Source organism: Patiria miniata, unplaced genomic scaffold (genome assembly GCF_015706575.1).
Source record: "Patiria miniata isolate m_02_andy unplaced genomic scaffold, ASM1570657v1 HiC_scaffold_22, whole genome shotgun sequence".
NCBI classification, from domain to species: Eukaryota; Metazoa; Echinodermata; class Asteroidea; order Valvatida; family Asterinidae; genus Patiria; species Patiria miniata.
In genome coordinates this window covers 2,642,315-2,664,045 of record NW_024037061.1, presented here as the reverse complement: position 1 = coordinate 2,664,045, position 21,731 = coordinate 2,642,315, and the positions used below count along the sequence as shown (strand labels likewise).

General features: G+C 40.8%; 1 protein-coding gene across 1 annotated transcript in view; it reads left to right on the top strand.

Moving 5' to 3' along the window:
• The first annotated feature begins 1,497 nt into the window (after positions 1 to 1,497).
• Positions 1,498 to 21,731, top strand: part of LOC119730474 (hairy/enhancer-of-split related with YRPW motif-like protein) — a 37,471-nt gene continuing 17,237 nt past the window's right edge. Inside the window, exons 1-4 of the mRNA XM_038203400.1 lie at positions 1,498 to 2,077; positions 2,765 to 2,883; positions 6,440 to 6,538; positions 20,857 to 20,962. Coding sequence (XP_038059328.1) covers positions 2,866 to 2,883; positions 6,440 to 6,538; positions 20,857 to 20,962 — 223 coding nt within the window. The 5' untranslated portion in view covers positions 1,498 to 2,077; positions 2,765 to 2,865. The remainder of the gene's footprint in view (positions 2,078 to 2,764; positions 2,884 to 6,439; positions 6,539 to 20,856; positions 20,963 to 21,731) is intronic.

Sequence of the window (21,731 nt, the reverse complement as noted above, 5' to 3'; positions counted from 1 at the left end):
TAGACTGTCATTTACCAACATCCCAGTAAGGTATTTCGTAAAACACTTGGTAGTTTTATTTTTCGATGTTTGCAAATGTTGTATATTCCCTTTAAAAAGTGAACCTAATCACTATTGTCCACAGGCATTTATTTAGTCCCAAGACAATTAAAAAAAAAAATTCAATAATACATTCATAAAAACGAACATTAAACATACGAAACTTAACAAATACACAAGGAATTATTAACAACAAAAGCTTATTCGGATTAAGGATCATACTGGAACTAAACCCCCTGTGAATTATTGCGTTCTGCCTTGCTGTCATTTAGAAGAAACCCAAAAATGTTGGTGATTTCCAGTGCCAGTCAAGTTGACTGACTTGCTGTTCGCGAAATCGTGTTTCGTGATCAGCAAAGACACCGGGGACTTAGTATAACTGATCCTGCGCAATGCATCGTTTAAGAAAACCGGAAATGAAATGAACCTGAAGATTTGAAGCGTGTTACAAACCTTAGAAATATTGTAGTAAAAATGACAATTGTGTTAGGGACCATGCTGGGTTTTTCCATTTCAACAAGTGCAGAAAAAGGTACCTAGATGTTTATTAATCTGTATTCGGATCACTCACGCGTGGGGACAGTTTCCGGATTAAACCACACACAAAAATTCCCTCTTTCCAATAACGCAGTCAAGCTCGTAAGCGCGCCTGCGCCATTTTTTGTTATATCTAAATACCAATACACAATGAACGTAAATGTCAGAGTATTACGTTTCGCTTTACCGATTCGCCCGCTCACGGTGAATTCAAAACCACAAAGAAACTTACTGCAGCATGTCTATCTTTGAATATTTCATACAAATTTGTGTTCCTCGATGAATTTCATTGTTCTTTTGCTCGTTTTTTTTTTCATGGGTTACCTTGAGTGTAACAATGGGTTTCACTGAACAATGATGTCAGAAACAACTACTTTTCGTGCGTTCTATTTTTATTTGGGAGGTAGAATAACATGTGCCAGTGGGCTGACTACTGTCTTTTTTGTTGATTTATTATTTTTGTTCATGTCCAAACAAAAAACAATCTTAGTTCGAGAAGTGCATTTTTTACTGTTTTTTTTTGTACAGTATTGTCATGTGTCTAGTTCGTGAGATTGTATTGTACGGGTCGTTTGGTAAATTAAAGGTAATAGTCTAGTGGAACCCTAGTCGAAAATGACACCATGTCAGTGACTTAAACACTAATTCATGCCCCTTAAAGTGCGCGCCCCTTTAATACATCGTGGTTTTTCAAGGTTCAATGTTTATGGGTTAAAACATGGACCCTCTTAATAAAAAGACACCACCAAAGTTCGTGTTACAACTTGAAGACACCACCACTGCCGCCGTATATTTCTTGTACAAAGAGCGGGTAAGACCACGCCCCCAGCCTTTCTTTTGTAAGCTGGTCCAGGTCACGCGCAGACCCGCGCTCATGAATATTGAAATCGCCCTTGATAGTGTTTCCTGGACGGACGTACACTGCACGTCAATCATTCCAGCAGCACGTGGCCGAGAGCGTCCTACGCGCTCCGCCATTGGTCAGTTGCGCTCCTCGGCTTGGCGTCTGGCTCGCGAGTCCCAGTGATGGTTGAGTAGTGTGGGTGCCCCCCAAATTTTTATATTATCCCCGTTGTTTGGCCCTGTCTGTGCACCCTAGCGCTGTTTGCACTCGTCTGCTGTAAAACCACCTTGGAAATTCGGGATTAAAACTAAAGCGTGCGGGTATGTGCGACAACCAACACCGGAACTGGCCGGCGATTTATCTGTGAATGATCGCTTCTTCAGTCTCTATCTTTGTACCTTTTTGTCTTCATCGGAGAATCCTTCAGAGAAATACCCACCAAGAACAAAGATCGTGGGGGTTTAGCCCGCTTAGCCTCGCCTCTTTTGGATATACACATCGCAAAATTCTCCCAGCCTGTGAATAAAAACTCACGGATCATTTTTATTTTGCAGTGGAGATATTTTTTTTATCATCGACCAGGCATCAGATAATGGAACGGACATGAATGGATATAAACTTTGTGACTTCGCCAGAACAAGTGCAGTAGTAAACACGGTAAATTGTTAATTCATTTTTTCATTCCCCCTTTTCCAATATTTACCTTTTGATTTCACCGCATGATAAATTTACGTTTAATTGCACTCGTGTTTTGTGGCTCCCCTTTTTCAGTCCCTGTATTTATATTTCTTTTCTTCTTCTTTTTTTTATCTGTGATGGCATACACGCATCCACACTGTTCTTGTTTAGAACAAGGGCATGTAGGGGGTTAAAAAGTGGCCACATTTTTCAGTGTGGACATTTTGTGTGTTTGTCTTGTGTTCGGCAGCGCTGGCTTGTTCCACTAGGTTTGTACAGCTGTCGGCCGGGCGATGTGACGTCGAGATAGCGCGCTAAAATAGTCCTGTTGTACTGAGTCATAACTTGCCAAAACGACCCGCACATGTTCATCAGTGCAGTAAATCAGTTTTAGAAAGAGAACAAAAAACACCGTTTTTTGTTACTATTATATTAAGCTTTTTGTGATCGATGATGACGATAATGCACAGGAGATGGTAGTTTTTGGCGATCTTTTTTTTTTCATTTCACGCGGGAAAAGGGGCGGTACGTCTGTGGTTCATGAAGCCACTGTGATTTGGAGGAATGAAGATTGCAATCCCTTTACGTACAAACATTCTAGGTTTTATTCAAGAATGATATCCACCTAAAGACGTCTTGTTAATGCATTGAATTTTAATTCGACAGATCAGATAAAAATTTCCCCCGTAAAAGAAGCTACAGCCGCTCCTCAGATGCCTTCGTTATCATAGCCTGGCGGACACACGAGACACGATCATTCAACAAAGATGAGACGAACACAACGGGTGAGTAATAGCAGTGAAGATGATGACTTAATATCGCCTGGTCCTACAGGCTATTTGCATCCATAGATGAATCATGATCTTAACGACTTGGCTACCGAGCCACAAAAAAAAGTGACATTTATATTACAGATTATATAAAGCCGAAGTTCCATTACCAACGTTTCATGAATGAGTAACGAACTGCTATAAATTTATGGCAATTTGTATGCGGATTTTTTTTCTTCTCAGCCAGTGCCAGTGGTGGCATTTCAGAAATCGAGTGCGGCGCTAATAGCATTTTGCAACAAATAAATTAATCATTTTGAACGCGCCTCACGGTCAGAATTTTAAGACACGCTGTCGTTAAATTTTAATGCTGTGGTTCGTTCCTTTTTTGAGAACTCCATGTTTTTTTGTTATATAGGCAAAAAAATGCTCAATAAAAATCGTTAATTTTATTCAACAGGTCTTTTCTTTTCACAAAATATCATGAATTTAGCGGCGGATAGTTCCGAGTAAATTGTTAGGCTTAAATTAAGACTTGATGAACTTCCAACATCTTTTTTCCCTTAAAGTTTTAGTTGCCTTGAATGCAGTATACTTTCTTCCAATATAATATTGTTTTCTTTGACATTCTTTTTCCCAGAACTTCTACATTATGGCCAAAACCGCATTTTTTTTCTGGGGTGTGTGTGTTTGTGAATGGTATTTTTCTCCCCAGAATGTTCCTATCAAACATTCAATTTTGCCTCTTTGTTGAAAAATATGCATGCTATTTTCGGGGTTCTGTAGATGATGTATAGGAATTCTAAGAAAAAGGTGCGCTTTCAAGATTTGTTTTTCTAGTGGTGCAATTTGCATTCCACTGGCGTAAAAGTTAATAGCTAAATTAAACTTGCGCTATTCCCTTCCCCGCTTACACTGTTACATCTTCTTGGAAAACACGTGGAGTTCTATACGACTCGGCACTGGCTCAGCGTATAAGACCCGATAACGGATTTAATGCGAGTCTAGTCGGAGGTCCCACGAGGCGGGCGGCGTGGTTCGGGCAAGTCCAGGCATGAGTTGTCGTAAAAGCTTGCTTTCATGTTGTTGGGAGATTGAGGCAGTTCAAGACGAAAATACGATCTCGTTAATTGAGGACTGCCAACCCAGGAAAATAATGGACATAAACGATGAATAAACATTCGCTTGAAAGCGTGTCATTATGTTAGGCTATAGGAAGGAAGTCGAAGGGGACATTCACGTGAAGTTCATCCCAACACAGCAGGGAGACCGCAATTTGCGTTCATCCAAGTTCTGTCGAAAGTAAATCACAAGTCTATTTATAAGATGGATTTTGCGACGGGGTGATGTAAATTTAATATTAGATTTTGCCCTTCACCGACGTCTAAACACTGTATGGTAACACACTGAGTATACAGTGCATGCAGTGTTAGACGTCGGGAAGGGCAAAACCTAATAATGAATCACAAGTCCTTTCAGTTTCGCAAGTGGATGAACCATTATTACAAAAGGATGCCTTTGTCGCCGTTCATTTGAATAGCTTGTGACTGGACTTGAGACCAGATGACTTGGGATATACAATGTACTTGTCCCCGGGACTTGAGATGCAGTCGTCTAAAACGCTGGGAAACAGATCTGAAGTTCCGCCTGCTTACAGTTTTTTACTTGAATTGATAAACTTTGAAAGGCTGTCGGCCTTTTGCATAATAGGCATAGACCTTATTCGCGATGAAGCTATTTTCAATCGTGTTCCCTGAATCTATTTTATACATTTTAAACAGTTGAATGGGATGGTGCCAGACTATTTTATGATTGGACTGCGTTCTAAGCCTCACTTTCCCTTTTTTGTAAATGTGACTTATTACATAAGGTATGGTTAATCACACATGGTAAATTATTCATCAGAGCAGACTGGTATTAATTTGTAGTGAACTTTTATTTTCATTGCTTTCATTTCTACTCTCAAGTTCCAAAAATGAAGAGTTTACATCGCTTTCAATTTACTATATGACCGAGTCATGAATAAAGACGGTCTATTATTTTGAAAGAGGGGCTTCACTCTTCGGAGTCTTGAATTGATCTTACGTAACAGCCCTGTAACCTACATCACCGCGACGTTAAAGAGTCTGTTTTCCAAGTTAACCCTCAATTTGATAACAAAATGGTGGCCTTATATGAAAGATTGTGTGAACTTCGTTGCCAATTGTCAAGACCGCATATTCACTAGGTAGGGGCGGGCCGAAGTCATCCGATGAAAACATCTATTCATTTGTACACCTCTGTCTTCATCGGTTGCTATGTGTTACCATTCAGTGCACTCCAGACTCAAGAACTATTGAGTTTCAAGAATACAGGTCGGGGAGCTAGATAAGCCATGTAAAAAAAAAAATCCCGGATGTCCGCGCCCACCTGTACTCCAATCACCTGTGGCCAAATTCATGGTGCTACTAAGCAGAAAATACCAAGCAGTTCTGGTGGCTAAGCAAAAAAAGCAGAGTACCAATTAGTAACAGTAGACATTGCATGCCATTTGGTTGGTAACCCGTTTTTGCTTAGCATAACTCTGCTGTGCTGAGCAGAATTCTGTGTTAGCAGCTCCAAGGAAATTGATCCCGCACTCAACATGCGACGAGTTTAATTGCAATTTTCCTCGCATGTTTTCTTTAATTTAATTTCCCACTCGCCACACTTCGCTCTCGATTATTACACGGAAACTTGAGGCGTAATCACGCCCGAAACTCAAGTGATTACGTAACTAGTTAATGATTCTTTCCAGCTTGAAACGTTAGCCATTAAGTTTACGCTCGAACTATTAAAGTGTCCATTACGTAATCAGAATCGTTTCTGTTCCGTAAATGAAATCTCACAATGACTGTCTGACAAAGTTTAATGGAGATAGTACATTCACACTGCATATATAGGCCCAACTTTGATAACAGTGCACTGGCGAGTAAACATCGATGAAAACCAGTGACAAGCAATCCATCACAGCACTTTTTTGGCTGGTAACCGAGCCCAATTTCATGGAATTTTACACCAAACATGAATTATGATCACCATTCTTACAGAAATTCTCACGCCTCACCACGCAAGCGCAGAACCCTTAGTTACAGGATGTGTACGCATGCGCACAACTCAAAATTCCTTTAGTGGCCCCTGCTTGAAGACGCTCACACATGATCTTCTTGAGTTTAAGTGGGTATTTTTTTCGCTAATACAGCAAGCAGTTACATGAAATTTAGCCCTGGGTTTGGTGTTCACAGTATTTTTTGCACTTGAAATGTTTGGCTCTTCTGGTTCTCGAGCTATTTCGGATTTGGAGGTCAAGGTCTACAAATTAAGTGGCACGTATAAATGGCCTGTGTACCTGATGTCATCACTCAAAACCAATCACTCAGTCTCTTTAGCTCTCTAATTTGCAGGGCAACTGCCCGCCGTTGAAAGACATGAATTTGTACAGTCATGGTCAACTCTTCTTTCTACGGTCACTGTATGCCACATCCCCTTATGATCTCTGTGCCAAATATTGATGATAAATTGACGAATTTGTCACGATTTGTTTTTCCCCTAGGATGCGTCGACTCATCGCCGAGCTATCGAGAAGCGAAGCAGGGAGAGAATTGGCCACAGTTTGAAAGAACTGAAACGACTCCTGCCAAACTTCAAACAGGTAATATTTTGTAATGATTCTTACATTATTATCCCTCTAAACAGGCGCCTTGTTAGAAAATTATGCAGCTCCGCCCATAATTCAAACAGGTAGCATCTTGTATAAACCAGTGTCTCTCCAAACAGGCTGGGATTAAAGCCAAGTAAATATCGCTCGGAGGGTAAAATCATGACTCACCAACACTTTGTCAACTCAACTTGCAATGTGAAACTCGACATACAACTGGGGAATATCATTCGGAGATTCAATCACAGGCCGTATACATCAATGATGATTACAGACGAACTCCATCGTGCAAAAAAACCCTCTGTATACATCTGCGGGGATTGAGCAGGGGGAAAAAAGACGAACTGAAAATTTAAGAGCTCTGCCAATTTGATGTTCCGACCCTCTCGATTTGCCCTAATTTAAGGAGTCCCAGGTGGGACGCGTTTCTATCCGAGCCGTAAGTCCCGTTGTGGCTTAGGCTGGCTGAATTTTGTTTCAACAACGCTGGTGCATCAAAGATACCGCATTGACATTTCAGGTCAAGTTCGGGATTGTGTATGTTTTAGTCTCCCTTACCAAATTAGGGATGTCATTTTCTTAGTTGGGGAATTGTGCTGGGCCATGGCGGGTGAGATTTTAGCCCTCTTACTTCATAGGCTTTTGTACCTGACTGACTCCCAGACTCCCCGACTGACTGACTGACTGACTCCCCTCCCCGTCTGTCAGTTGACTTGTTAGCCAGGTTGTTGGCTGGTGAAGTGAGCCGGGCAGTGCTATTATATAGGATTACCTCATAATGGGCTTAATCCAATACCAGATGCATGAAAAACTTCCAGTGGAAAACCATTCTGAAAATATATTGAATAACATTTGTGTGCGCTTGTGGGTCAGCTTTACACCAGGAGTAACTGATTGTGTGTATATATCCGGTGTATATCTGTCTTCAACTTTCTAACAAAAGCAAAAGTCAAGACTCGAACAGGCAGTAGCTTGACCCGTGAGAACTCGTGAGCGCGTCATTTCCGTTCGGCTATATGCGTGGGTAGCCCAGATGCCCCCAACCCACCTACCCACAAAATGATAAAAGTCTGAACAGTGATTGTGGTGCCAGTTTAGCATCTGCTGGAAAAATGTACCGACAGCCGCGTCTAGAGATTTCCGATCCGAAGACAGCTGTCCCGAGAAAATGGGAAAACCATTTGTCTCAATTTTCTTTAATTTGGAGCATCTCTCACCGATTTCACCGAAAAAATCGAACGCTGAAAGGCGGTCGAAAATCGTTTTTGGAAAAAGCAATTTTTGAAAAACGACTTGGAGTTTCACTTGGAGTTTTAGGTTAGTTTTTTTCCCTAAAAGGACAACTTTAGTTTCGATTGGATTTTTTATGTGATTTCATTTGATTGTCATAATCATCATGACAGTACATAAAAGGTTCTTTCTGTACAAGTTTGTCGAAATTCAGAGATTGTATATTTTTTTGTATCACACAAGGATTTTTTACACTAAAATTCCTCCAAAAAATTTTGGTATATGAAAAATTATGGCTTGATAAATTTAAAGTGTCTTTTTTTTTAATGTGCCCACTATAACGCGTATCAAAAAAGACACCTGTCGTCCATATTGCCAAAAAAACACAATCTTTGTCATTTTCATAAAAAAAAGGACAAATTCCCCTAAAATACCGACAGCTGCAGGCCGAGAGGATGAAAAATATACCTTGGACTAATCTGTTTCATAACAAGAACCCAAAGCCGCCAAACAAAAAAACACAATCACACTTACGAAATTTTAAAGCATAATAATAATCGCACAATTACCTGAACCGTATTGTCGTCAACCAATAAACAGCCAATTTCATACAGAATAGGCGATGCCAGCTTCTTGCATCATCACTTCTCGACCAAAATAACTGCTTTGATCATGTAATTCCATAAATTTAAAAGACCCCAAATAGCAGCAATAGAAAATGGCTTCCGACGCCAACGGACCGAATATGCGTTTCTCTTTTCATAAATATCAAATTAGTTAACACGTTGTTATGACCCGCCTGACATGTTCGGGCATATGCCAATTACTTGGCCGAAGCTTTCTTTACATCAGTTCGCTTCATTTGTTGGCAAAATTGACCCCGCGACCCTGAAGCCAAAACTCCCATTTAACACCAGTAATGGAACTTCTCTTCTGTTGATATCATTTAGCTTCAAATCCTTGTAATTTTTGATTTTTTTTTAATTGGTGCGTTTCGTAGGCGGGCAAAATGAGAAAACACTCCCCCTAGACTTTGGGAGGTTTAAAGGGGATACCTAACTGCATCGTGTGGGTTTGACGGACTAATTAAAGGGGTACGCTCGGAACATTTTTTTCTCTGAGAGTCATTACATTATTGATTTTTTGATTGGTACGTTTTTGTCTATGGGCACAAGGGATAAAAACATACCTGGGATTTGAGAGTTTTAAAGGGATCTGCATTGTGTGAGTGACGGGACTAATTAAAGCGGTACGTTCGGAACATTTTTTCTTCCAATTCATTTATTTTTTGATTTTTGATTTGTCCGTTTTCATCAGTGTGCATATGGGATAACGCACCGTTTGGGACTCAAAAAGGTTTAAAGGTGTACTACACTGTGTGGGTATAACGGGATTAATTAAAGGGACACTTTTCGAAAGCCACTTGTTGCATACAATGGTTGCTGTCAATTAGCAGCATCGTAGGGGGCGCTGCCTCGTTGACGTCATTCAACAAGTTCTGACGTCATCTCATTCTAATCAAGGCAGGTGTTCGTATTGTCTGTCTCTTTTTCCAACCCCCGGCCTCGTTTCCGATTCGGCTACATCTTAGGCAAGACTTCGACTTTAGAAACATCAAACCAGAGGGTGCAGCATATTTCATATTAGTAAGCTAAGCTCGGTGGAGTCGTATACTAATGTATACTTTGACCTCAATTTGCATATTGACCCCAAGTGGGCGTGGAAATCCTTGGTGAAGCCATTTTGTCACATAATTCATCATCAACGTTATGTTTTGCGCAATAACGATGCGTTTTGGAGTGTTTTTATATAGAGATAATGTTGTCATATTTAACTACTTATATTATAATATTTCACGTGCCAACCGTGACTTCGGAGGACAGTGAAATCGGAGTATATCTACCATTTAAAGGGAAGATACAACATTTGCAAACATCAAAAAACGAAATGATCCAATTATCACGAAATACCCCACTGAATTGTTGGGGACTGAGTCTAATTAACATCCTTTAAAATCGTGGCTCCTGGTGTGCTGACATTTTCAAGAAAAAATGTATTTTTCCAACACTGGTCGGCCGACCAGCGTTGGAGAAAACTGGCCTTTTTCAAAACCTGTTCCTAATTTTTCATATTTAGTTATTCTGAGTTTTCTTTGCAATTGATTACACACCTGTGAAGGGGTACAAGCCTGCTAGACTGATTCTCCGACCTTACAATTCCCCAAATTGTATTAATTGTTCTGTTTCATCTTAAGTGGGGTCAAGGAACTAGACTACAAGAACATGATAGGTTTTCGTGGTTGTTCCAGCATCTACAAGCCCAAAACGTGAAACAAGTCAGTTTTACAATATTTTCTATAACATACTAATCCTCCAAATCCATTTATTTCTGAAAATTGCAGCAAAAGCAAATGTTGTACATTCCCTTTAAGCATCTGCATACAATAACCAAGCCTCTCCACGAACCCTTGGAGTGACACAAAAAAGTGACACACATACATCAGACAGACAAACAGACAGACAGCGTATGATCTTTTAATAAAGGATACTTCTCAACTTCCTTTGGACAAAGAAATACTGTAAAAAAAAAAAAAAAAAAAAAAACAGAGCCGCAATTTTAAAAACCCCACGGCTCAGAAGCTATAACGCCGCACCCTCCCATTAATCATAACAGCTTTTCAGTATTCACTAAAAGTTTTTTTTTTTGTGGAAATTTCCCCGTATCGATTTGTTACCCTAAATATCAATGAATGCTCGTCAAATTACCGCCTCGCCACCTAGAGCGTCCACACTGAATGATGCCAGTATTCTAAAAACATTCATCATTACGATCATATCCCTTGGCGGGCCTTAACAAAACACAAAATCACAAGCAGCGAAAAAAATATGAATTGTCTAGTAGCGATAGAAAAAAAAACCACTACACACAAAAGTGGTTGCAAAATACAAGTATGCCCGTACGACGAAGGAAAATAAATGGTGCCGATCATATCCGTTGAACGTTTGGGACGCGTCGCCTGCGGGCTTGTTGAACCATGTCGGGGTTGAAGAACCAGTGTGGAGCACATGTTTTTGTTTTTTTCTTATTCTCGTGACAAAGTTGAGTCAAAAAGCCCTGGAAAAAAAATGAATCAAAAATGATATTGCAATTCAATTACTTCCGCGCATTTGTGTAAAGTCTGGTAACGCTATATGGATACGGACTATTGCCGGGGTTCTTTTTGTTACTGTGTATTCAGAAAACGGTTGATTGAAATACGGAGGGTTTCCCGTGAGAAAAATAAATTCTCACTGGGACTAGCTAATGATTTTTGGATCTCATGCTTCCTTGGCGATTAAGTAAACACAACGACGCTGCCAGCCCCTGGTTCGATGTAGCCGGCATGTTTCCGACGAGTAACTGGTAAAATTTCTAGAAGATGTTCTTAGCACATCTTTTGAGCAGAAGAAAAAGTGCTTTTGTGGCGCAAAAAATAATGTGCTTGTATTCCAGTGACGTTAAATAATGTGAAAGAGGTCGTTTTATGCAAATTTGACACGTGATCTTTAGAGACCAATGACTTTTCAGTATCCAAGACTTGATATACATTGCAAGATTGGTTATAATGACACGTGCTAAAGACCGTTTGCATTCAGTCATATTTGAGGTCCGTTTGTTAACAAACTTTGTTATTAGTTTCTAGTCAACTCATGCATGTTCACATGGAACACAAACCACCCACCTAAAAAAAAATGGATCGATTTTTTTTTTATAGCACGCCGCTGCCCCAACCGCCGTTTCCCTTGGAACTAATTATCTACAATTTAGCTATCAATTATGCTGCGACCTCCATTTTGTGCCGTTGCCATGGTAACTCTGTGTTTGACAACGCTAGGGGAAAAATCCATACCAAGCTATGCCTTCTGCTACCGTTCTTAAATTATCGCCCAATTAACCTACAATTTCATGGACGTCATTTTGCCCAAAATTAACGTTTTATAAATGCTAGACCCTGTAGTCTGTGTTTACAGCCAGATTTATGACTTCGCCATCCTTTTGGAGCATTGTTTAGACTCATCTTCTGTGTTATTCTGACCATGTTTGTGTAACATTCGCTCTGTCGACTTCCGAAGCTAAAGCCAAAAGTCAAGCCCGGAAAAACACAGCCCTGGCCCGCCTGTTTATTGTTCCAGGGAACAGGAGGCGCGGGACGTCGTTTATTGTATGTGTGCAGGTGCGGTTTTGGGGACAAATTATTCCTTGGGCTGGGACGCCATCTTGAAATGAAAACGAGGCATGGCTGCAAAACAGCAAAACTCAAAACGCCATACCACCAATAGCACCATGCACCAATAGCCTCGATTTCGTACTAATCAAATTAATGCATGAATAGCCACTAATGCATAGCAAATATACACGCAGAATTTATTTGCACTCGCGCGTAAAATCGGTCACTATTTAGTATTTACACTGGCACATCCGCCCGTCCAAGTGACTGAGCAGCCAATCTTAACATGTACAAGGCGTATGGGATCCAATAATGGCTAGTCTCCACTCAAGGGGCAATACAATACCTAGTCTCCACTCGAGTCCTGGGATGAATCATTGGTTCAAGTGCCCTATCGCATTACGCCCTGAGTCGATCTCAGTGGTGATGAATATAACGCTGTCTGGCCTTCCATTAGTTCGAACAATCCTCGCCTCCGATTGCAATTTGGGGTGACAGTAGCCGGTGAATCATCGCATATAGTTTGCATTTTGTCAGCTAAGACCAGACCTGTTCGACCTAGATCACCCCAGTGTGTCGCAATCCTTAGTCTGAATCGCGATATTGAGTTGTACAATGTACATGTACTTCCATGCTGAATGGTTACATCATCGTGACGACACACTATAGTTTCTATATAGTCCCTATAGTTAAAGGCACGTAAAAACATTTGTAATTAATTACAAAAAAACGTATGTGTTCTCTCAGCGAAACGAAAACAATTCACACAAATCCCTATGTGATTTGTTTTCGTTTTGCTGAAAGAACACTTAACGCTTTTTGTTATCCGTAGACAGAACTTTGAAACGCTGGTTGTGTTTAAAATTCCGTAACTTGAAAATTACATGAGTGATTTGAATGATTCCTGTACTAAAAGAAAGCTTATGAATTGGGCTTTCATATCCTAGATTTTGAAAGTGCTATTGTTAACCTTTCCACCGTCTTGAAACGTAATTGAACCCATCGCAAGTCTCGGTTCAACTGTGGTCGTCATTTCGTAATTTAAGTGTAACCGAAACGCCAAAAACGCAGCCCAAAATGGGCTATAGATTTGCTTTTTAATAGATTATTTTCCTACCTACGAATCTTTTCATGGTTTGGTTTTCAATACATAAAGGTTAAAGATCTAAGCATGCACGACAGCACATCAGGACCGGAAAACACACACCCACGTGTGCTGCAAACAAGTTTACCGTAACCAGGGATTGGCTCGTGCCGTCGCTAGCTTATTTTCCAACCAACCGGATCCAACCTTTGGAAACAATGCGTGTGTATAAACCCCAAGTTGACATTTTCTGTCACGATAGACAAACAAGTTGTTGAAATTTGTACCTCCGCTTCACGAGTACAGAGCCCTTTTTCTTATCCAGAGTGAGACCCCCACGAACTTGGTGTTGTATGCTCAAACGCAAAATTATTGCACGAAAGGCACCCCCACTTCAAAAATAAAAAAATTCAGGAAACATACAACTCTTCAAGGTGTTTGAGACCCACATCAAATTTAAGCTTATTTCATCATCTTTCATTATCTGTACCATTTTTTTTTTTTTGGGGGGGGGGAAATCAATGACTTTTGGTAGAATTTTCCATTCAAAGATAATCACCCCTAAAGGTAGTCGACCATTTCGAAAAATGATGCCTACGCTCCGTTGCAAAACGGAGCAATTTTAGGGCCCAAAATTCATCCAAATTTTCACAGAAATACAAGCTTGCAGTCCTGTTCACGGAATGCACTTTTTTCAGTATTACTTTAGAGTAAAACTTGCAAAAGATCCTGTATGCAAATTGGGCTTCCAGGTTGGGTGAGCACGCGGCGCTGTGGTGTGGTTTGACGGGGTGGCGTGGCGGACTCGTGCAGGATTTTGACCACCACGCGACCCTGGAACCGTACCGTACGCCAGGCAGCCTTTTGTTCTGGCCCACACGCTCTTCTGGGAATGACCGGTGGATGATGCGTCCCAATCCGTCAAAATCCCTCCAAAATTCTCCCCAATCCGCCTATCTCCATGCTCATCGACGCGAAAATGATCCTCTCCATCCTTCGTAAATCCGATCTGAACAAAATCGATCCGTTTTTTAATCTCTCGCCTGTAAAAAAAACAAAAAAAAACCACAAAACCTGTGCCCCTCCCTCAAATAAGTAAAAAGGCATTGCGTCCCTGCGTATTACAAAGACAATGGCTATAAAATTGATTTTGTTAAAGCGATCCCTACTTTGCTTGGTAGAAACTTGGAGCCAGTGCACCTTATAATCGTCTTTAAGGGTTTTCCCTGCTCCTTTGTTTACCCTTGGCGAAATAAAGCGAAGTCAACTATCCTTTGTCTGGTTTTGAATTGGATTTTTTTTTCCAGCGTGCCAAATACCTCTCAAATGACCTGTATTGACCCTATATGATTGAGCTGCCAAGCCAAAACAATTACTGCTAAGCATATTTATGTACTAAGCTGAGAACAAGTTACAAACCCTATACACATTGAATGAGATTTTGGTCGGTCACCTGTTTTGCACCACAGTTTCATGCTTAGCATTAGTTTTGTGCTGAGCAGCGCCAGGAATCTGGCTCTTTATGTTTTGTTTTAGGTGCTTATCGGTAAATATGCTCAGGAAATTATTATGTGCTAAGCATGAATGAGCTGGGAACCAGTTACAAAGCATATATACATTGCATGAGATTTTGGCTGGTGAGCTCTTTCTGCTAGGCAGATTTCTGTGCTTACTGCTGTTTGACGTTGGCTTCTGTGTAACCACGGAGCCATTAAACAGCCGTAGGTGAAGGAACCACGGAGCCATTAAACAGCCATAGGTGAGGGGAACTAACAAAAGGTCTGATTGCACGTATGAATCTGGTAATGGTAACATGTCTTTGTTTGAGCTGATGTTGTAATAACATAATTCAACTCTTATTGGAATTTTATTTCAAGAAAACTTGTTTCATATAAAGCTAGACGGTAGAATTGTCCATTTGGTAGTTTCAGTTAAAAACATTTTGGAAATGATGATGATTAATTAATTTGCAGATACAAACATTAGCCTCGGACTTTTCCCCATAAAAAGCATTTTGCACTCCAACGGCTGACCACTTTGTTTACATTTTGAAGAAAGAAATGCAACCGATATCAACATTTCCTCACAGTATCTTCCCGAAATAAAATCTAAAAAGAGGTTCTAAATATTTTCCGAAACCTTCAAACTTTAATTTTCCGCAGAAATTTTGACCATGGTTGAAATTTGGTGTTCTCGTTTTGTTGCAGCCGTCAACCTCACCAAGCAGACTTTTGAAATAACAGGTCCTGCAACCTTTCTACAACAGGTCCTTGCTATATTGCTGCCTTTTTAATGAAAGGCCACATTCACTGCAATAAATTAGCGCGCATTATTGTATTTCTGCGCCTTTTATTCGCTGAGATGAGGAGAAGTGAAGAATATTAATATTATTGGCACCGCACCGGCAACTCGACCGTGTGATTCGATAAGTGTGTGTTTGAGTTCTCGATCGTCATGCATACAAAAAATAAAACTGAACGGTCGTTCTCTGCAGAATAAAGTTGGTGCAATTTGTAAAATTGCGGATGTCAAACAGTGAAGGTGCCTTTTTGCCTGACTGATCAATATTCCGTATCGATTCGTCTATTATTATATCAATTCTCGCCGGTATTGTTGAATAAATACGCCAGGCGTGTTTACCTTAGTGCGCAGCGCTAGGGTTCTTTTATGTATACAAAGGAAACATCCACTGATTTTGTCGCCATTTTTTTTTGCCCCTTAAGACTGTATAGGCGATAGCGCCAGGGCTTTCTGATTGAGTTCTGTCGGACAAATTGCACGCAGTAGGCCGTCCTATAGTGTCGAGGCCAACTCGCCCGGAAACAAAATGGCAGTCTGGTCACCGAGCACGCATAATGCATGCTCTGATCTGATCCCCGACTGATTTTTTTTTCTTTTGCGCTCCTTTTCTTTATTCAATTTCACGCTGGGGTGAAAGGTTTCAGAAAGGCGTAGCAAATATCCAGTCGGGCTCCTTCGAAAACCCGTGTTTAGGTTTATTCTCTGTTTTCTTTTTCTTTTTTAAGGGAGTTCTTGTGTTTTGGGCTCTGGCCCGGTGTTGCGCGTGTTAGCGCACGAACAATCACCCCAGAAAAGATCCTGTGACCTGAAACGCCGTTTCTTCTTTACTCACTCGGCGGGAGGGTCGTCGTACGCGTGCGTAGCCGGAGTTCCGAAAGCTTAGCTTAAAAAAAGGGAAAAGGAAGCGGGGAAAAAAACGAAGAAAAACATGAACACGAGGTATAATCATAACACACATGCTATTGCCGCGCAGCTAAGTGCCGAGATACCGTCATGCACGCTTTAACCATCCGCCCAAGTTACGGATCGTAAACTTCAATGCCGAACGAAATAACCCTTTTTTTAGAAAATTATTGAAATGCATAATTCATGCCGTCTGGATCGGCTCCATCAAGCCCCTTGTCCAAGCAAGTTGAGCGCATAATGGCAAAAAAAAATAAAGAAAAGCAATTTATCTGTATTTCACTCTTGACTAGCCAAGCGAACGATCGGGATTAAAATTCACAAAACTCCTTCGCTGTAAAAGCTTTTATGAAATGCATGCGTACATTTTGCAGGCATACTACAGATAATTATGCTGTAATGTGATGCCATTTTTTTGATCAAACTCATTTTAATGTCAAACATGATTTGTTTAGGATATTGAGCAGAAAATAACAAACAATTCAAAACATTGTCTTCAAGTCTTCAATCCAGCAAGTACAGCCTTTCCCTTTTCCATGTTAAGACCAAATTATGGAATTGTAAAAACATCTACATTTGTTCGTTAAAAAAAAAAAATCTAACTCTAAAAAAATCTACACTGGTGTAAAAGTAAACAAGTTCGAAATTTACCAAATACATCCTGTTTCTATAAAGCTTTCTCGAAATTGTATGATGTGCGTTTTTGGATGACATCTCGACATTTGAAAGCAAAAGCTCTGACCATCATTTGTATTTTAAATATCAACTTGTAACAAACTTCAAGTTACAGCTCTCAGCGGGCACATTTTTGTTAACGAAATTCTCATAACACCAGATCAACTCCCACACAATGACGTACGCGAATCAAGAAATATGTTATCTCCTCAATCGTCTCGAGATGTCATAGAATTGTTTATCCGTTCATCAAAATAATACACGTGGGCAGGTAGAAGAGATTCAGAGAGGATGCAATACATGATGAAGTGTTTTTCGAAAGATCAAAAATGTACGGTACAAATCTCACTTATCTAGACATATTTTTAACCCTGAACTATCATCCTTAAAATACTCTTCTGTTGCATGTGTTGTTTTCCCAGAGCAAAAGGTCACGCTATCTTTTGTGAAATATGAACCCCTGGAAACAGCAGCCAACAGTATTTGCGAAATTTCAATTGTATCAATGGAATACGCCCTCTGTGGACTTAAAAAAAACTCTTGGCAGGCACAAACTGGTTCACGTGTGCATCTTCTTATTTCGTACATCGTTGAAATGTTATGATCTTACGACTCTTACTTTCATCTCCTCATTCATGAATAGCCGAGCACGAACGAATTCAATGCAAAAGCTTCAAACCTCCTTTTGCATGCATGCCAAGTTGAGATGAAATGTCTGCAGTAGAGTTGGTATAGCCGATAGATTTGGTTGAGGTTTTTATGGTTAAACCGGTCTCTGAACAACTGTCCATTGGAGAGTTATCTCTAAAGGCATATTTGGATCATTTGCATTTATCCCAAAAGTGACCTATACCGAATTATTATCAAACTGCTTAATTGGATTAAAGATTGTACTGGTACTATAAACACCCTGTGAAATTATTCCGTCCGGCTTGCTGTCATTTAGAAGAAATCAAGAAATGTATATGATTTCCAACTATCAATCAATCGTGTTGACTGATTGTTAGAAAAACTGAGCTGAAACTTCAATAGGTTAGGATTTGAAAAATTTTCTTTGGATTTTGAGTGGTGTTTTTATTGAAAACGAACAAAATGTATGAGCAGTAAATTATCTTTTATGCCTTTAGAGATGACTGCCCTCTTCGCAAAACATTCACCTATATGAAAGTATTGCACGAAGAAACCAAAAACCAAGCCAGAAAATTGAATGCAATTAATTCACGTATTACGTTGCATTTTAGCAACCCTTTTTAACTTTGAATCGACTATTTTGTTAAAAAGAGGGAAAATGTCCGCCGGATATTATGCCGACGAGAACCGACCTTTTCAAATCGTCCCCGGCCGCTTAAAAATTCGGCTTCAAACCCCCGCACTTCTAAACTCGTATCGTTGAAATTTAAAGCCTCGCATCTGAATAAACCACTTCAAATAATCTCCCAAATTTCACAGGTGCTAGCTTTTTCAAAATTGGCAAAGGAAAAAAAAATTGTCAAAGAAACGACGAGGGACAAAAACGGTCTTTTTTTTTGGTCCGCGCAGTCAGCCAAGTGTCAAATTTCATTACCAATAAACGGCGCACAAAAAGACAGAGTTGGGTCTTTTGTGCGTGTTTAAAGGTCGAGTGGGCTAGCCTGGGAAATAGGGTGGATTTGTTGACTGCTAAAGTTTGGGCTTCGGTCTTTTTCAAAACCAAGGTTTTGTCCAATCTATAAGGGGGTATATAATCATGGCGGACCTACCCATTTTTAGGCGAGGTAGCTACGTCGATGGAGATTATATGTTGTAGTTTTTTTCTGGTGTGTGCAAGTGAGTCATCATTTTGACGGGTCTGACAGTCAGCAACTTGAGTCATTAATGTGCACGTTTTACTGTTCTACGTCATCTCTGGCTCAGTTTTTAAGAGAGAGACTATGAACATTAGCGCTTTTTACCAATGTTTCAAGACTCTCCACAATTTGTACCCCAGTTCAGCTGAGACCAGCGCAATCTGGCCTGTACATGTACCCATTTTTACTCCTGGGTCGAGAGAGGCAATTGCAGTAAAGTGTCTTGCCCAAGAACACAAATACCATGCCCCTGGCGGGGAACCCACGTACCATCGCACAGGAGTCAGACATCGTAACTATTGCGTCAGAAATATTGCCCAAGAACACAGACACCCTGTCCCCGGCGGGGTTCGAACCCACGTACCATCGCACACGAGTCAGACATCGTAAGCATTGGGCAACTGCGTTCCACGAGAGGTGGCAACTTTGCATGTGGTAGTAAACAGTGAACGAAAAAACTTAGACACTCGAAAATGAGTACGATTATTTCGTGCACACCGTGTTGAGGGCGTAACGCACAATGCAACAAGTTTGTCCAGCCATTTCCATTTAAGCAGCAACCCTAAGCGAGTTCGATCGAGTACCACTGGTCGACTGGTGGACGATTCGTGGCGTTGCTTACACCTGCGCATTGACAGCAACGTGCGAACGTCTCTTGTCAGAAACGATGGTCAACACGTCATCACGACACTTCTTGATCATGGGCTCGGCCTGCTGTGCGTTATGCTGCTCCCGGCTATGGTAACCAGCGATGTGACGAACCTCGGTATAGGCTAGTGTGGGTTCGAGCAAAGATAGCAACATAACAGTGGTCAATTCTATTCACGCTCGAACTTGATCAGCCACCCAATTTCGTGCTTGGCAACTTTAAGTGCTAAGCATGAATCAGCAGAGAGCCAGTCACAAACCGCACATATCAGACGAGATTTTAGCTGGTAACCTGTTTTTGGTAAGCAAATACTTTTCAAGCTGAGCAAATTTCTGTGAAGTTGGCATGCATGATGTGCACTCGCCATCCTGTCACGGTAGCAAGAAGTCCGCACGCGAATAACCGACGCGTAGAAAGTCAGTCGCAGTGTAAGACGCACGCGATCCATCACCCGCCGAACAATTCACACTTCAAAATCCCGCAGGCATTTTCATCTGTCTCCAGCCAAAAAAAACGCGGACAATATCGTCGAATTTAGTAAAAACACGAGACCACAAAAGACCCGCGCGCTCCCCGCACGCCGAGTAATTGGTAGGAGCAATTTCACGCCAGTTAAACGCCACAAGTTTAGCCTCGCTTTGGAGGGTTAATTGACCTGCGCGATAGTCAGTCGAGCCGCCCTAGGGTCGGTGATGTTTTAAGAGCGAGCTCTGGTCCTCGCGTGACCTTATGGGGTCACTCCAAATAGCTGGTGTTATTGTAAATGATGCTTTCATGTTCCGTGTTTTGTGTTTGAAATATCGTGACTATACCTGGCACAAGCCACCTTTCTTCAAGTAATTACGGTACACAATGGATCTAACGGTGCCTTTTCAAGTCAGAATTTAACAATGTTTTGACAGCGGGTGCGTAATTGTTCGGGGAGGTATTTAGGGGCGTGGCGAGCCCCTCTAAATCCAAAATAAACAACATCCAAGACTTCCAAATTGGCTAAATAGGACGTTACAATTAGGGGATGTTTCAGGGTCACAGAAAAAAAATCCCCTCTCTTTGTTGATCCTCTGCCGCTGTCTAAATGGATTCTTTCATTTGCCGTTTTGAGAAGTGACGGATAATATAGGATGGTGCTATATTCAAATTTGGTACATTTGGCCACATATAAAATATCTATTCCACTTTATTGTGCCCAACGACCAACGAATCTCGAAAAATGCTCATATCAGTGCGTGTATTTGGGGAAACTCCGGTGTAAAGTAAGGATTTGGTGGCCGATTGCCCAGCCAAGTTTGACACCTTATGCTTGTCTTGCAAATCAGATTCGTCTTTCCGCCAACATTCTTGTGTTTTCTCCAACATTCTCGCCATTCCTCCAACCTTCTCGCCATTTCTCCATCTCGTCTTTTCTCCAACATTGTCGTTCTTTCTCGAATCTTCCAGCATGGCTCCAAGACTGGTGAGCAGATGGACTTATTACAGTCAGCAGTGGACTACCTCAAGTCTATCCAAACTTCATCCTCGGTCGACCATCTCTCCTGGTCATCAGGTAAGTTTTTTTGGTTTTAAAACACATCCTTTGCAAGATCTAAAGGTTTATGAAACCTCGGATATGTTTTCAGTTCCGGCTCCAGGAGATTTAAGGCCCTGACTTGAGGCTCAATGTGGATCTATTGCTCTGATCTAGGGATATGTGAGCTCAATGTTTGGACAATTCCAAGAACGCCATCTTTGTCTGTGTTCCCTTGGCTTAAAGTATTCAGTAGCTTACACCCTTTTCAACGGCGTCTTCCTTTCACATTCCAACCTGCAAAAACGTAGTTGCTTTATAAGTATTTGCCTTTCATGCATTATGTTGTTCGTTACCAATAATAACACCACTCCAAATCAAAGCAGAAAGTTCAAAACATAACCTGTTGCCATTTCAGCTCAGTGGATATTACACTTTTCGAGAAAACAGTTCTGAAAAAAAAAACCAATGCACGACGTTGTGATCAGTGATCCTACACCGATTTCGACTGTGACTCTTTATTTTCCAAGTCCACTTGCTGACCTACATTTCTTGACTTCTTCTTAGTGACAGCAAGCCAGACGAAATAATTTGACGGGCGTTTAGTACCAGTACGATTTTTAATCCAACTAAGGGAGTTTTGATAATAAAAACGTTGGTTAATTTTGGGATAAATGCGAATGATCCTATGTGCCTCTAAGCTGCAACGTGTATAATCACTCACGTTAGTGAAGAGTAATGCAACATGCAAGAGGAGATTTTATTCCAATAATGAACATCAAAGATCTGTACACAAAGTACTTTTAAT